This window comes from Mastacembelus armatus, chromosome 23 (assembly GCF_900324485.2).
Source record: "Mastacembelus armatus chromosome 23, fMasArm1.2, whole genome shotgun sequence".
NCBI classification, from domain to species: Eukaryota; Metazoa; Chordata; class Actinopteri; order Synbranchiformes; family Mastacembelidae; genus Mastacembelus; species Mastacembelus armatus.
Genome location: NC_046655.1, coordinates 14,839,081 through 14,855,588, shown reverse-complemented (window position 1 = coordinate 14,855,588; position 16,508 = coordinate 14,839,081). Strand labels below are relative to the sequence as shown.

General features: G+C 43.9%; 1 protein-coding gene across 4 annotated transcripts; it reads right to left on the bottom strand.

Moving 5' to 3' along the window:
• Positions 1 to 1,259: 1,259 nt before the first annotated feature.
• Positions 1,260 to 16,279, bottom strand: upf2 (UPF2 regulator of nonsense mediated mRNA decay). Of its 4 annotated transcripts, none has more exons than XM_026326777.1 (21): positions 16,207 to 16,279; positions 15,169 to 15,534; positions 14,118 to 14,897; positions 13,855 to 14,015; positions 13,494 to 13,685; positions 13,263 to 13,412; positions 13,050 to 13,153; positions 12,788 to 12,873; positions 12,549 to 12,657; positions 12,177 to 12,290; positions 11,650 to 11,766; positions 11,042 to 11,431; positions 10,340 to 10,615; positions 9,594 to 9,777; positions 7,678 to 7,832; positions 7,142 to 7,246; positions 6,874 to 6,972; positions 6,528 to 6,701; positions 5,264 to 5,405; positions 4,496 to 4,616; positions 1,260 to 3,056 (listed from the first exon to the last, which is right to left on the bottom strand). In XM_026326777.1, exons 2-21 carry the CDS (start codon positions 15,531 to 15,533, stop codon positions 3,047 to 3,049), a joined length of 3,834 nt encoding a protein of 1,277 aa, XP_026182562.1. In that variant the 5' UTR covers position 15,534; positions 16,207 to 16,279; the 3' UTR covers positions 1,260 to 3,046. The 4 variants fall into 4 exon arrangements, with proteins under 4 accessions (XP_026182562.1, XP_026182564.1, XP_026182563.1 ...); XM_026326779.1 differs by having other exon boundaries at positions 1,260 to 3,053; XM_026326778.1 differs by having other exon boundaries at positions 15,169 to 15,548; positions 16,207 to 16,270.
• Between the last annotated feature and the right edge of the window lie 229 nt (positions 16,280 to 16,508).

The window sequence follows — 16,508 nt, the reverse complement described above, 5'->3', positions numbered from 1 at the left end:
CCTTTACTAGTTTTAGTTTCTAAATCTTCACTTAGCTCTAGTTCCTAAACCTAATAACATATGTAATACAAGAATACTCTGCAGCTACAACATTACACAGTCATAATATAATATCACCTCTGGAGTCAAACATGTCTAGTATTAATGAAATTACACCTGAACATTTCACTGTTGGTGTGGCTTTCTTGGATTTTACTTCATGGCAGATTCATAGAGAAGATAAAGTTACCCTCTCTTAAAAAGGAGAAAAACAATGAAAAGATTGGAGTATTTGCACATTTGCATATAAAGGAATTGGCACACCTGTAGACATGAGGTCTCCAGCTGTACCCGTCTCCTTTGCTCCTTTGATGTCCAGATGAGAAAACTTTTAAAACATTTTTTGATTTTCTTTTTTCAGCTAACCTCTCCAACAAAGTCTCCAACACTTCAGACCTTTAACGGTACTACACCAACTTTATGGACCTGAAGATATTTTATTTTATTGATAATAAAAATGAACTAAAGATAAATTCTTGTTTTATTGAATTCATTCATATTTAATAATGTAGACTATTACTTTCCTATGTAAGATAATTAATATTACTGTCAAGACAGAAACCGGGACATGAAGTCCAAGAACTCTGTAGACTGATCAGTCAGACTGGGACACTGAGGAAAAGGCAGATGAGCTGCTGGGGGTTTGTTGAACAGCATTTAGAGGATCTGAGAGCAGGAGGAAAGTGTTTAGAATGAGATAAACTGTTCAAATCCAGGTGTGAGAGGCTTATAGATCCCCCCTGTAGCTCAGTCTGCTGTTCCAGGGCCTTCTATACAGTACTGAGTCTGAAAACTTCTGTAAATGATAGATTTGATGTTTTCACTGTGATTTTTTTTTGTTAAGAGTCAAAAACCCAACGACATTGAGTTTTCAACAAATCTTCCCATGAAGATTCTAGTACCAGTGAAGTTTTGGTATTTTTGCTTGAAAAGATGATCAAATTTGTTACTGCCACTCCAGCTGGAGTGCTGCTTGGTCTGTAATAATGGAGCCCTCAGGTGTAACAGGGTCAACAGGTGTTTGCCCATCGCAGCCCAACATAGCTGTGTGCTGCAATGTTCTCCATAGGCAGCGTTTAGAGAAGAGACCAGGCGGGAAATGAGGAAATACTTATGGTGCCTTATAATTAGACCTCGACAAACAGGCACACCCTCTTAGACATGCAAACGCCACAAAGACACGACTGACCTCAGTCACAGATCTGAAGAAGGAACAACCATGGTCTTCATATATTTATTGTGATAATGTTGAACTGTCATTAGCCAAGACACAAAGCTGTCAGCTGCTTTTTCTTTCACCTGCAGGAAAACAGCAACAGTTCTGCACCTAGACACAGACGACCTAAGCCAAAACCACTGCTAGACGCTTTACCACAAAAGACAAAGAGCTGGTGCAGGAAAAGCCCATGCAGCAGAATATACTGTGTATTTATCATCTACAGACTCAACTGGACAAATTCATCTACAACAGTTTTGTTTCCATCATCACTAAAGGAGACTCAGGCACACGGTTATTAACTTATCCCAAAAACAAAAAACAGGTTTACACGACACAAACCCCAAAAAAAGTGGAATATCACCAGAACTAACTTTTAGATGCTGCAGGAAACAAAAGACTGTGGCAGGACTGAAGCTGGAAAAATGATGAATGTGTTCACTCAGGTGTCCATCAGTGAGCAGGTCACATGATGCTCTCAGGTCTTCAGATCTTCCACGGGTCTGAACGACGCAGAGATGGAAAAGTGTCTGAAAGCAAAAGGGCTTGTTGTCGTATGTGTCAATTCAGAGCTGGTTTTTTTGGGGTATAGCTGCTGCCTGTCTGCTCAGAAATGATTTTTCATGTCACTACATCACTTTCTTTCCTTCTTTCCCCAAAACATCAAGAAGAAAATTTAAGAACTGTAGCAACTAACATCCTCCAAGCTGTGGAGGCCATTCTTATAAATACCCTATTAAGTTCCAGCTAAATACCAGCTCATTTTAGGAGACTGACAGAAAAGTAGGTGGCAAATACTGGATTATAATAGAAGGAATATGGTAAAAACAAAACACCACTGATTATTTTCCTGTCAATCGATGAATCGATTTAGATCTACTCAACATCTAAACACAAATCACCGACTCTATAATTACATTTCTAGGAAGATTATTAGGACATTACACAGCCGTGAAATGAAGCGCCATCAACTCATGTACTGTGGTATATAATAGGAATATAATAGGCAGTGAAACACCAGAAAGTGCAGCTGCAAATGGCTGATGGGCAGAAACTGCTTTGACTGGTTTGCAAATTATCGATATTGAGAATAATCTGAAGATGTGCGACACCGCTCTGAATCGACAGGAGCGGCGTACCATCTGCCACCTTTGATTCCTGTGTGTACAGACCATCGTTCATCGTCTGCATCACTGGGCAAAGTGTCTTTGAACACACCGGTGTTGAAACCTCTTCATCCTGCCCTGCCTCAGCGCTGCCTTTCTGCAGATGAAACAACGTGCTCCTGACTCCAGAAATCAAAAATTATTAACGTATCTCTTGCTAGTCTCAGGTAAAATCTGTCCACTCGCAGGTTTTTCACCCCTAAATATGAGTCACTTTCTCTTCCAGCGGGTGTGGCGGCTGGAGGTGATCTGTGTGACCCGCCTTCCACTGCGTCTCGCCATCAGGCCGGTCAGGAGTTCAGTCATCTGTGTAGTTGGTCCAGACAGTGGTTTTTGTCATCTCAGGCAACAGACAAAAAGAAAAGACAGCCATCTGTCCGAACCCTGACCTTTGACCCAGGTTCCCGCTTCTGTCTCTCCTCCTCGGGCTCCGGGCCCCTCAGCAGCGTAAGTTTGTGTGTTCAGGTCCGGGGTTTGGTCTGTCCCGGCATCAGCAGTAGGCGTCTGGAGGACTTGTTCCCTGTTTTAGGCCGGTCTCCCCTCTGATCTTCTCTTTCTCTCTCTCTCCTGCTTGCTCATTCATTCACTGTCTTGCTCGCTCACTCAGCCTGGGCCCAGACTCCGATCAGCGTCTCCTGGAGGACAGAGCAGGACATTTACTGTAGAGGTGCTGAGCAAGTCCTCAGCCGTGAAACCAGTGTCACAGGTGAAGCTAAATTTCTCACTGACATCAGCCTCAGTGTTTATTTTCCTACTGCGACATCAGAGATGGATAAAGCTGCTAATCACATTAAAAGCATTTACCTGGTGAAAGAGTGGCTTTTATTGTGAAGGAGTCAAGAGAGCTGAGGTTAGTGCTAAAAACTGTCAGCAAAACAAAAGTCATGACATTTAAATCTGTCCGGGAGGGAGGAGACAGTCAGGACGAGCCACATTAACACTGACAAATTTAAAGTTTTGCTTATTTCCACACCAAGCAGCTACAGAGAAACATGATGGGTCATGTGGAGCAGAGAGTGCCCAGTGTTCGCTCCGTTCGAGCTCTGGGTTTGGTCTCCACCACCTCCCCAGGGAAATCTTTGGCTCTTTAGCTGCTAAATGCTCATCTCTGACTGTGTCTGTCTGCTGTTTGCTGCTGGGCAGGTAGAGGACAGTAGCTTTTTAGAGCAGCAGCTCTGGAAAAAGAGGCTTGGACAGGTTGAAAACAACATTATGAGAGTGAACCAAAACTATAAAGTTGTATTGTGGATACTAAACAATCATCTGAAGCTGATGATAAAGCGCCATAATGCCAGAGCTGCAGGTTCAGCTGATAAGCACTACAGCATTAATGTTATTTCATACACACATAAATAATAAAACCACCAGCCTTGAATATCTGCTCAGGGCTAATCCAATAAATGAATATGTGCCTCAACTTTCATTACCTTCCCATATTAAAAACCTACATGCAAAACATGGATTAACCTGCCAAAATATGTGTGTAACAGTGAGGACAGCACTGTGTTTTTGTGTCTCTGGACAAACAACATAACGCTCCTGCCTGTGGCTGCTCAATGAATCTGTGTTTTTGTGGTTTAATACTTTGAATAAATGCATTTATATCTAATCAATACATGTTCACGTTCCAATTTACAAAAGCAAAAACACACAAGGTGGTGCTGATGACAGTAAAGTATGAAATTCTAAGTAACCTTTATTTCTAGAAATTTTAAAATAAATAAATAAATAAATGATCTCACTTAAACTCTGACCACCTGAAAATCAGAACCGATTAAAAGTGCAAATATAAACAGGAACTCAACAAAACCTTTTCTGTTTTTTAAACTAACTTCCTGATGCTTCATGTCTGGTCATGATATTTGAGTCGACAAGGTTTGGAAACAGCTTTAATCTACTCCATCACATATGTGGGTTCTCTGCTGCTCATCTTTCCTGTCTTGCTTCTTTTCACTTCCTGTTCTTTTCTCTGTTCAAAGAGAAACCAACGAGGCGAGGTCAGCTCATAATGAGATACCGAGCCCTGATCCAACTTTCAGAGTGAGCACGTCAACGCCTGGGGCTCACATCTCACCTTCCTCCAGTCTTGAAGATGAGGTCGGCGTTGGGGGCGCCTTTAGGGTGCTGGTAGCGAGGCCGACGCTCCCGGTTGGTGTTGGCTGGAGCTGGACGCTGGGCGAGGGACTGCATCATCTCTGTAAGATCATGGTCCAATCACAACGAACACGATGATGATGAAGAATAACAATCTCTGACAACATGTGACATGACAACAACAAGACCAGAACTACAGAAAACTGAGGAAACATCTTAGACTTAAGTACAATTGAACAGAAACTGATTTAGCTGCTTGACCTGATGAACAACTGTTGATAAGAAGCATCTTGCATTTCACTATAGTTCAGTAACGGATGTAATGGAATTTGTCCTTGAAGGAAATAAAGAATAAGTTTATCTACGTTAGACAGGAAGGTCTTTCTCTAACAGAGACTTTAAAAACTATGTGACCAGGTCTGAGCAGGTCAGAGCTCCCTGTTTCTGCCACATCCACTGGTTTTATCTCAGTTTTTAACATATTAAAACAAATGAGGTTTAACATGTTAATTGATGAGCTTCATTATTTTTGTTAGTGGCCGATTTCTGGCTAAGCAGTTTCTGAGTTTCCAGTCTACCTGGCTGCAGAAGTTAGAGAGCTACAAAACCTCTTATCCAACTCTGCAAAAAAAATCTCCTGTGAAACTATTGTTTTAAGGTTCAGATCATCTACTGAGAAAACACTGATGAGTTTTGATTTTTCTCATCACAGAGCTGCTGACGCTTCACATGCAGCATCATGCCCTACCCTGGTAGTCCTCCTGCTCCTGACGCTCGTTGATGTCCAGGGTGAGTTTCTTCATCCTCATGCGCTCCTCCTGCTCAGCCTGCTGCTGGTTAAAGTGGTTCGCCGCAAGGTGGGACGACAGAGGCACGTTCAGGATCTTGTACTGTTGATCAGAAACACATGTGTAAGATCACAGAGCAATAACAACGAACACAAATCAGGCTTTTCTGGTTTTCTGATAATTCTGATTAGCTAAAGCTATAGGTCCCTAAGTCCATTTTGTATTTTTGGGCTCAGGTTCTCAGTTGGGAGCATTTACTGCCTTTTTGCCTTACGGTACAAACCTGAATATATTTGGGATGTGGACTGGATAAACTTTGTGATGTGGGGAATTGAGTTGTGATGTGTGTGTTTCAAACAGGTGGTCAGTGTTAGTCCTGTGGAACAGAGCAGAACCTATGTAGCAGTAAGGACACCTGTGTGTGTTACCAGAGAGAAATGTCATTTTCCATGCACACACACCCAGAGTCTTCCTCCACAACGTGCACATGAAAGGTGATTCCGCGTGTGTGTATCTGGCAGCTGTTCTTTAAACAGAGTGAAGGCCGGTGCACTGAACGTCCGAGCCGTGGCTGAGAGCTGGACACACCCTACAGTCTCTGCCCTCAAACCACACATTCCACCTCTGCATAAACACACACATCCAACTCGAGCTACTGACATAATATATTCTCTAGCTCCTAACCAGCAGACCAAGTCCTAGTCTAAGACTGATTGATATTTTGATCCAAAGTCAAAAAGACGACATGACAATGTTCAGGTGAACCTCCAGAGAATTTTGTTATTGCAGGCCTGAACCTTTAAACAGTCCTTTATGGGGACCTACAAAAGTGTCCTCATAAAGCAGAAAGGTCCTCACTACTACAACTGACACTGGTCCTCACACAGAGCACAACACACACCACCACCCACCCACACTCTCACAACCAGAGTCAACATTATTCCTGGACTCTGACGGAGCCAGTCACACATACACTGCTTATAACTGTTCTCCAGTCCTGTTTCTGTGTGCATTTCTGGACCTGTGTGTCCTAATAACACCACTGGGTCCCTTAGATCCTCAACAAGTAAAGAAGACAAGATGGAAGCTGCTGCTCTGGACTACAGGTAAAAATAAAAACTACCTTGTGACTTCAACGTTAAGTTAACATTTACCAAGCCAGCCATGTTCGGTATTCCATGCCTGAAAAGGATCACAGCTGTTGTCCTTCGTGAAGAACTTTACCTGCTGCTTGTTGCCCTTCCGTGTTAGCATGACAAACTGCATGGTGTCGGAGATGTCCGAGTCTCCCTCCCCGATGCACGGCTGCCCGACGCCACCCTTCTTCAGCTGACTCTTCAGCTGCAGAGGAATGGCCACATCCAGCTGGTGCACCTTCACCGCCTCGCCGCTTCGCTGCTGCAGTGACAAAACACAGGTCAGCGCGTGTTTTCACCATGGGAAGAAGAGTCCACCCAGGGGAAGTTTGTTTCAGCAGAAAACAGTTGGTATAGCTAAAAGGCAGACCTGACTGTGACCCTAGCCTTTAATACATTACCATACACAACACACGTTTTAGCTGAGGCCATACCTGCAGGTTCTCCAGCATCATCTTATCCAGAGCCTGAATGAAGTCCTCATCCTCAGCGCAGGCCACGTGCTTCAGTCCACCGCCACGGATGGTCACCTCCTACACAGAGACAGGAAACGCACAAAACATTTAAATTAATACGACGTTTTTCTTAACACTAAATCTAAATTTATCCAACCTGCTGCCACAGTGAGGTTGTTCAAAACACTGGTCCGTGTGTCTAAATTGAAATGTGAACATCACTATTCATGCCTGAATACGGTCTTACATTGTTCTCCTCATCAGTCTCATTTTCTTTATTTGAGTCGGTCAGGTAGTCTGTGTTCTCCTCCTCCTCTTCCTCCCTGTCCTCCTCTTCGTTCTCGGAGGCTTCCTGCGGAATGAGAGAAGCATCACAGCTTGTTAACTATGAATTCAGCCAAAGCGAGAAACAGAAAGATAAAGCTAAGGATGGATAAAGATGAAGGTCAAGTTGTTCATCGACTGGTAGATCACTGACATCACTAACTACAATCAAGCAGGTTTAAACAGCTACATGTCGAACTTTAAGGTCAGAATTTTTACATATCACAATATCTGGTTTTATCTGGTGGAGGCCAACACAATAGTCGGTGCTTCAGTGGCTTTAGTGACTCGCGAAGCTCTAAAAAGGGTTTCAGAGGCTTCCCCAGCCTCAAAGTAGCACTGAAGAAAGACGTAATTACTGGGTGTGAACCAGTTACATCATTTCACCAACACAACAGTGACAGGTGATCAGGATTTGAAAGCTCTGGAGAGCTGGATCACAACACATGATGAACTCACATCCTCTTCCTGTTCGTTCATTTCACTCTCATTGCCCGACTGCTCCTCAGTCTCGGCACCTCCCTCTTCATCATCATCACCATCGTCATCTTCCTCATCGAGAACCTCCCCTTCGCTCATGGCACTGGAGCGCCCGTCCTTCTCCATGGCCATGCCTCCAGGAAAACACACAACATGACATATCAGCACACAGGAACTAACACTAATTTCTCTGAAGACGTAACGTATTAAGGAGGAAAAAGGATGTAATCACACAGGTTATGACAGATGAGTTCAAAGCCTCTAAGCCAAGCCCAACCCAGGAGAACAGCGCTCGAACAAAAGCCTCAGAAATAGAGCAAATATTCAGAAGAGAATGACTGTTTCATTAGTGTGTTTTCTGTGGAACCGGTCAACCTGGTCGATAAGTGCAGGTTGTTACAGCACCTAGTAATTCCACTGTGGTGACGGCAAAGAATGAAGTGAGGCAGGCTGAAGTTAAAGATCAGGTCCTCCGTGGCTCAGGCACTGAGGAATGTGCCTGACGCTGAAGGATTAAAGGTAAAACAACGGTGCCAGTGTTTAGCTCAGGGGCCCCTATTAGGCTCATCACTCCGTCTGTCGTCGGCACGCGCACGCTCACACACACACACACACACACACACACACACACACACACACACACACACACACACAGAGGCTAGCAGTTCCACCAGAGTCATTTTTCCCTTCCAAACCTCTCATAGACTACTTTAAATAACTAGTTTAAAATCACAAAACAATTACAGAGCAGTCCAAAAATGAATCCAAACTAATGCGACTCCAATACTGGTAACCAGTCTGTCCAGTAGTGGCACTTTGTCACTGGGTGGAGCTGGTGTTTACATTTTTCTGCACATTCCAAGTCTACACCTTGAAACTGTTAAACAAAGCCAGGGTTCCTGTGCTGCGGTCAGGCTGAGCTGTGCACGCTGTACAGAAAATACACCTGATACACAAACTTCTTCTCCTCTCCCTGGTCATTTAACTGAAAATCCACATTAACCTGTGCAGCAGGTCTGTGCATTTATTACAGGTTATAACACAGGAACGCACTCAGCCTGTAGGACAGGTTCATTTTCCTTCAGGTCTGTCTTGATGCAAACCTCACATATGTAAACTGAATGAAAGTCACCAGTCATTCCTCCGGTAAACAACAACAGTTCTATAAGAATTATAAGAAACTTTTCATGTTTTCTTAAGAAGCTGAATTTAAAACTTTTAAAGGTTTTTCTAGACCTGGATGTACAGACAATGTCACTGGACTAATCTGATAGTGAGAAAACCTTAAAACCAGGTTCTATGCAAAAAGAGTGAACAGCTGTCCAGTGTACAAAGATATAAAACAAAGCAAATCGGCATATTCTCACATTTGAGAAGTGGAACCAAAGAATGTTTGGCATTTTTTCTTCCATAATTATTTTATTTCTGTCAGCCAATTAATCACTCCAGCGAAACAGATGACGTGTGTCATCCTGACTTAAAATAAAAAGAATGACACAAAAACATAAATAACATTTTTGGTGGAGCCAAATCTGTTTGGGTGAGCCACAGAAATAAAACTGTGACATTCGTCATTGATTTTAATGAACAATTATCATTCCTAAACCCTCTGTGCTGACTGGGTCTTTCGTGCATGTACTGGCTGAGCTGAACCTGCCTGACACATAAACCAGTGAAGAGCAGCACAGCCATTGTCCTAGACACCAGGGAATGCAGCTCAGCCGGTACGACAGAGCGGCTCAGCCGGACAGACTGGCTGCTACACACACACACACACACACACACACACACACACACACACACACACCCTTCACACATGCAGTCACTACATGCCAGATCTAGACAAGTGCTTCCTGCATTCATTCTCAGATATGCACACACTGATTCACCCCTACCTAGTTTGATGAGCACTTCCCTCTCCAGGTCAGTGACTTGCTTGGTGGCCTCCTCCAGGGAGCAGCTGAGCCTCATCTTGGGTCTGAGCAGCTCCAGGGTGTCGCTGATCATATAGTCAATGTCGATGGGGAACGGGTGGTCCTTGGTCCACACATCCAGGCTCTTTTTCCACCAGATGTACCGCTGAAAACACACAACAACATGTTCTTCCTTTAGCCTTTATCTGTCCGATTATCTTCTGTGAGACACACCTGCTCAGAGCTCTGTGCAAACTTTAGATTCTTATCCATTACACAAACTCATTCGCCCAAAGTTCATTCTGCACCATGACAACAAGCTCAAACATCAGTCCTGAAAAACTCTGGAGTCCTGCAGCAGATGGTGCAGGTTCCACAAAGCCCTGATCAGCCCTGATCTCAGCATCATGGAGTCAGTGTGTGTCCAAGATGTTTGGAACAACCTACATGCCAAGTACATTAAAGACTGAATATCTCCAAAAAGTCTATCAGAGGTGAAAAAAAAAAAAAAAAAACATGAAGCCTGTAAACAGCTGCTTCTCTTTCACTTCTCCCATTTCAAAGTCAGAGTAGCAGATGATTTATACAAATTAAGACAGTGCAACAGTGCCCCCTGGTGTTCACTGAAGGAAGAGTGACACAGTAACGCTTGAATAAATGCACCTTTTGACAATAAGAAAAAAAAAAAATCAAAGACAGACTGGGACCAGTACTAAGAGCAGACATACCTGGAAGTAGATGAGGAAACAGTCCAACTTCCTCTTGCTGGAGCCGCGGTCAAAGTACTGGCCACAGGTATCGAGCAAGGTGCAGACCAGGCGGATGCGGAACAGGTGCTCTGGAGGGTCCAGAGGGCTGGGGCTGCCGTCCTGATTGACACCGAAGGAGATGAAGGAGAAGAGGGTGCGGAAAATGACGGCCGACTCCACCATGCGGTAGTTGTAGAGCTCACCCAGGAACTTGGCGCTGCTGATCCGCCGTTGGTTGAATTTGGGCTGGTTGACCTGGAAATGAACAGTAGTGCAATCATGGAAAAAGTATCCATAGACCAGAAAATACTCGGCTTTAAAAGGTTACTTAAGTAAATGTACAAAAGTATTAGCAAAAAGCTTTATAATTATACATTATATTATTGGACTGTTAGTATTTTTGATGCATATCCACCAAAGAAGCATTTAACTACTTTATATACTCTTGGGTAGTTTAATCTGTGTTAGTACACTGTATTTGAAAAACTGATAAACTCAGTTTTAAGTATTCATGTCAAAACACACAAATGTTAATCATCAGAAAGTGAAAGTGAGTAAACGTGCTTTGATCGTGCAGCCATGACAGTGTTTGTTAAGGGATTCATTCACCGTCTCAGCATTACTGAGTATTACCACATCAGAGTTGATTTATTGACCGTGCAGTTTTTTTTCTCTCCTCACCTCCATTCCCAGCCGGATGTCCTCCAGCACTCCGTCCACCACATGGATACCCACGTCTTCCTGGTAGGCCACCAGGCCAGCCAGCAGGTTGGCCACACAGTGGATGCTGTTGTACTTGACGTTCCAGATGTTGACCATGCAGCAGATGAGGTAGCTCTTGATCTCAGGATCCTGCCAGGGCAGCTTACGCATCTGCCTCAGAACCTTCTCTGTGGTGACCTTGGACAGGTCTTTGTACAGCAGCTTGCGGATGTACTCCTGCAGCGGCGGACGCTTCTTCTTCACCGTCTTCTCCATGGGCGGGGGGTTGCAGTAGTAGTAGGCGTTCTCCACCATGGTCACGTAGCGGGCATCCAGATGCTGCGCCTGCTTTTTACGCATCATTTGCTCCTGAAATGCAGGACAGATGATTTGACAAATGACTTAAAACATAAAACTCCTCCTGAATAAGCTGCTGCCATAACAAGTGTTTATCTTTGTCATACAGTGTGTTTAGCTCTGCTTTTCTTTCCTGTATTCTATTACTGTCCTGGGCTCAACACAAGTGAGCCACTGTGGTGATGGTGGTGGTGGTGGTGGTGGTGATGATGATGATGATGTGTACTAACCAGCAGAACACTGGTGCGCAGGTGAGAGTCTGGGGACCTGAAGAGGAAGCGGCCGCAGGTCTCCAGCAGTGTGCAGGCCATCTCTATGTGGTGATGGGTGAAATCTGACAGCAGCATCTGTTGAGCCACACAAACACACACATTAAATCATTCAGCTTCAGGTGAAACTTCCCACTAAAGGAGGGTTAACTTCCTTTATTGTCCACCAGCCAGATGTGAGAAGAGCTGATAAATAGCTGAGACACTAGTCAAGGCTTTAAAAAGTACTTTCACCTTCTCTGCATTAAAAGTAATTTATTCTGAATTTTACTTCTCTGGACTAGTCTGGACTCAGATTGTAGGAAAACACAAACTAGAAGCTTTTGTCCTCAGTCAGCAGCTTCTTGTCCAGACCAGGATTCAGTTACAGGCGAGTGTGTTATAGAAACGGATCAGAAAACACACAAACACCAGCTCTGAGGTAACAAAGGTAACAAAGGTAACAAAGGTCCTAGATATGAGATCTAGGACAGAAACCTCTCACCCACCTTGAGACAATGAAGTGTGTCTGTTTTTGAGAACATCTTGAACTTGGCCAGTTCCCCGATAAATCTGACAGTTTTATTTTTTGTCTCAATGTTGATCTGGTCCTTCTTCCGTATCTAAAAGCAGAAACATCACTTTTTAAAAAAATGTATAAAACTTTTGTCATTCATAGGATGAAAGAAGACAGTGTCATCCTGGTGTGAATGTTTAATTAAAAGAGAGAAAAAAGAATCACCACAGTCCTCCTTCTTACATCAACCAAATGGACTTGATTGTTAGTGTCCGACTTGCTGGTATAGAGTTTGTTTCAGGCCCAAATTCTCATAATAAACCGCAGTGTATTATTTAACAGACACAACAAACAGAGGACCTACATGGAACCTGAAGTCTCCCTTCAGCATGGAGCACAGGTCCTCAGCCACATCTGACATGCAGGGATGCAGAGTTGCCACCAGGCGAGAGTAGAAAGGCAGAAGATCCAACCTGCAAGAAGAGGAAGGAGTAAATTATTGAGCCATTACTATTACATAACATGATGAGTGTGGTTTTGAGCATGACAAACAAATCAAGACACCACAGGTCATGGTATACTGATATATTTCCACTGCTTTACCTCTGCCTGGGGACAGTGAAGAGGGCGCGGACCAGCTTCCTCCTGTTAGATTTGGTGTTCATGTTCATGCAGAAGTCCATAGCAGCCTGTGCAAGTCAACAAAGAGCTCAGAAATGTGAATCAGGTAGCAACATAACAAAAAAACCCCTCTATATCCTTTTCTTTAGGCCAACTCATCTCCACACAGAGCAACGGTACTAGAATACATTACAAACAATATGGACACCACATTAAACAGCCATTCTGGTTTGTTTCTTGTCACCTTGTCTATGAGGTCCCTGTTGACACAGTTGGGGAGCTGCTGGATGAAGGCGTCCACTATTAGCTTCAAGTGGGAGCCTGTGTTCGCTTCCTCATCCTCTTGTTCTGCACATAACAAAAGGTTTATGAAAATCCACAAAAAAAAAAAAAAAAAAAAAAAGAATTTATACCAACATAAACTACCATCACACTTAAGTGCAGATGTCATATTTACCTTGGTCATCCAGCAGTTTTTTGGCCAGTTCTTCATTTTCTGCCTCATCTGGTCCCTCGAGTTCAAGAGGTTCATCCGCGATGTCCAGAGCCTCCAGCTCCAGTTCCAGCTCCTCTGTGGCGCTGGCTGCATCCTTCCCCTCTCTGCCATCTGAAGCAGTCAGCAACAGCAGCATGGTCAGAATGAAACTCTGACAGACTGATGAATCTCTTTACTGTTTATTAAATATACCTTTGGCATCGTCCTTATCTTTGCCCTGGCTGCTCTTCTCATTGTCCTTGAAGAGGATGGCAGGGACGAAAGCCTTCAGGTCCACCAAGTTCTCATAGAAGTTACGAGCATCTTCATCTTCCCAGATCCCTCCCTCCAGGTCGTATTCTCCAGGCTTACCAGGTGTGAAAATGTCAATGCCAGGACCGTGCTCTGAGAGAGCAGAGAGATAACAACATCATATACACCAAAATATGATGCACACACATGCACCTCACTAGAGTCACTATCTGACTGCAGTCAAAATAAAAAAACAAATATCTTACAACTTCAAAGACCATTTTTAATTTGATCATAATTCTGGCAGAGGAAGGCCACACACCCTCCTGCACAGTCTTGTCCTGAGGCAGCTCTGGCATGTTTTCATCAAGCAGATCAGCCAGAGACTGTGTGCTGGCGAGCAGCTTCTGGTACGAAGTGGCAAACTCTTCATACTGCTTGTGCCTGTCCTCGCTCAGCTCCCCTTTGGAATGTAAGATGCGCCTAATGAAGAGAAAATGTTAAGACGTCTTCAGGTTCTGACCAAGGACCATTATTCCCTGTGGAGCAAGAAGCTGAAAACGTTATGTGTGGTCAGATACTGACCTGTTCTGCCTCTCTATGTTCTGCAGCTCCCTGTGGTCCTTCTTCAGGTGTTTGGTGAGGGATGTGAAATACTCCCGGAGAAGGTTCTGGAAGGGCTGCTGTTTCTCTGTGCTGATTATTTCGCTTGGGGGGAAGGTCAAACCAAACCTGTCAGCAGCCATTTTTACCTTGCGTGGCACCAGACCAGCTATGTCATCCCCACAGTGCTTGCAGAAGCTGATTACCACCGACACATGAGTGTGCGTCTCCCGGTCGGCCCCAATAATGTTCTTTAGCTGCTCATAAATCAGGGAAAGGCCCTCTTTGTCTGTGAAGAGGCCAACGATGGTGAGCTCAGCAATAAAGCGTAGGTCTGTGCGCAGCTTGCTCACATTTGGCACCTTGTCCTCCTTTCTTGCTTCAAAGTGCTTCTTCCACGCCTGTAACAGCAGCGGAGCAAACTCAGCGTAGCGTTGGTGGAAGAGTGAGCAGAGATGGACGGCACAGCCTACGTCAGAGATCTTCAGTTTGGCCTCCACGACAGAGCTCACGGCCTCGCCGATGTACTTGCTGAGGTTCAACGAAGCAAAGTCATTGGAGAGTGAGTCTCGCTGCTGTTCAGTAAGTGTACGCAGCTTCTTGACGAAGGCGGTGTTCTTTTTAAGGCTGGAGTCCAGTCGGCTGAAGAATGCCTCTTCGGGCCGACCCTCTTGGGCGTTCTGGTTCTTGCTGCGGAGTTCCTTCCTGCAGTGATGACGTTCCCAGGCCTCCTGGTGGAGCTGATGCCCTTCCTCCTTTTCCCTGAAAAAATGAGGCACACACACAATGAAAGGAGGATAACAGTAAAGAGAGGGTTAACAGGCTGTGCGACAAACTGCATCAGTTCCCTTTGGGGCTTTTTAAGATCAGCCATGTCTGGATATAAAGAAGCTGTCAATCTACTGCATATTCCTGGTTACAAATGTAGGTGATGCAAAGAATCTGCTAGAGTTTGTTCAGAGTTTTCAAAGTGACTCCACCATGTGATACTTAACAGAAAGGAATGACAAGAGCAAACTTCAGCATCACTTACTTCAGCAGAGCTGCCTCCTCCTCACGTTGCCTTTTGGCCTCCTCTTCCTGAAGCTTCCTCTCCTGTTCCTCCTGCTGCCTCTTCTCCTCCTCCTCTTTCTTCTTCTGTTCCTCCTCCGCTCTCTGTTTTTCCTCCTCTTTCTTTCTTCGCTCCTTTTCCTCCTTCTTTTTCTTCTCCTCCTCTAGGCGTTTTCTCTTCTCCTCCTTGACGTCTTTTTTGCCACTCATTTTGGCCTCATCCTTGGCTTTGTCTCGGGCAGACGCTGGTCTTCTCTCACCATCTCTGTCCTTCTCTTTTTCTTTGTTACTGACGCCACAAACATCTTTCTCATCCATGTTTACTGAGCGCTTGCGTTCAGCAGGCATACTGAGGAAACAAGACTCGTGTTTAGTGTTAAACTAAACAAACCAACAGTTGTTTTCATTAACGGCTAACCTTTATATTTCAGAAGCCGAAACCATTTTCCGGTAGTGCAGTTACTGTTGTGGTGATTCAACTTCTAAAACAGTTTCTAATCAGATTTATTTTGCTTCATCAATCGACGAATCGCTGATGACATGACTCCTAACAAGTCGCGTGACAGCATAAATTACAATATAATTCTCTAATCATATTTTCAAACAATAATTGACTAATCAAACACCCACGCAGATGCTTCGTTGCAAAAGTCGCTAGCTAGCTAGCTTACCGAACGTTAGCCCAGCTTAGCATGCTAATGTTAGCTCTCATTTATTTTACTGATATAGCTGATGAGTTAGTTTCCGTTTAACCACAAAGGAAAGTACCTGTGGTATATTATTGTAAGGACACTAAGGTTTTAGATGTGCGCACAAATTCACAACAAACCGAGTGTTAGCAATAGCTCAGCTAATGTGTTTAGCTGGGCCGCTTGAATCGACACCAACATAAACAAATGTCGTGACACCGCTAAAGTGACAGTTAGTGTTTGCTAAGTCCTTAGATTGTGTATCTGCAATGAAATACAGCACAAATGTTTCATATTTCCGTGTAATTGTTGTTATAAATTCAAAATGTTACCTGCTAAAGCAACGTTAGCAAAACAATCATCGGTCGTTAGTTTCCGTATGAACCGCAGAAGGACCCTTTCCTGTTGGTACCTGACAATATGCCTTACTGAAAATATCTTTATTATAAATCGCATTTTAACAGAAATGTGATTTTATATTCATCTGTTTTATATTTTCACAGTATTATTCAAACAAAAATAACAGTATATTTTGTAATATGTGAAATTGTGTCACAGTTACAGGTAATGTCTATGGCTCCTACCCAGTCTGTAGTGAAGTTTGTGCACAATTGAAAAACAGCAGTTTGGTTTG